Here is a 518-nt window from a genome sequence, read left to right on the forward strand (position 1 = left end):
TTTTTGAGTAGAAGGGATTGGTTCGATTGCAAAAGTACTCGAGAGCAATTTCTTCATTCATCAAGGGCCGATTTCGTAAGAAAAAATCATCACGCCATGTTTTGGTTGCCAGTGCTTGATCATTTGCATCTTCTTCTTCTAACAAATCATCCATATCGGCATTCACTCCCGAGATGGTATCGAAAATTGATGACGAGACTTTTCTGTCCATTTTTTTTAAAAAATAAAAATAAATTTTTAAAAAAAGGGTCCTTATCATTTGAAAAATTATTGGACAATTTGAACAATTTAAGGAAGTAACATAAATGACTAGAACTATTAAGCAACTCAAGAATTTCAAGCAACATGGTGCACAGGGAGAGGAAGAGATTAAAGACTTATGAACAATTATGTCACAAATATTTACAACGTATTTTAGTCGAAAAGACAAGAAAGAGATTTGCAAAAGAGGATGTCATGTATAAATTGCAAAGATAAAAATTTCCGATTAAAGTAAGATTGGATTTAATCTATTTCTC

At 31.9% G+C, this 518-nt stretch overlaps 1 protein-coding gene across 1 annotated transcript in view; it reads right to left on the reverse strand.

Moving 5' to 3' along the window:
• FDP41_002966 (uncharacterized protein) overlaps positions 1–211 on the reverse strand; it is a gene marked incomplete at both ends in the record, with an annotated part of 795 nt that extends 584 nt beyond the window's left edge. The window contains one exon of the mRNA XM_044706218.1: positions 1–211. This exon is cut by the window's left edge and continues 584 nt beyond it. Coding sequence (XP_044562724.1) covers positions 1–211 — 211 coding nt within the window.
• Between the last annotated feature and the right edge of the window lie 307 nt (positions 212–518).

The sequence above is a fragment of the Naegleria fowleri genome (genome assembly GCF_008403515.1).
Source record: "Naegleria fowleri strain ATCC 30894 chromosome Unknown tig32, whole genome shotgun sequence".
Taxonomy (NCBI): Eukaryota; Heterolobosea; class Eutetramitea; order Acrasida; family Naegleriidae; genus Naegleria; species Naegleria fowleri.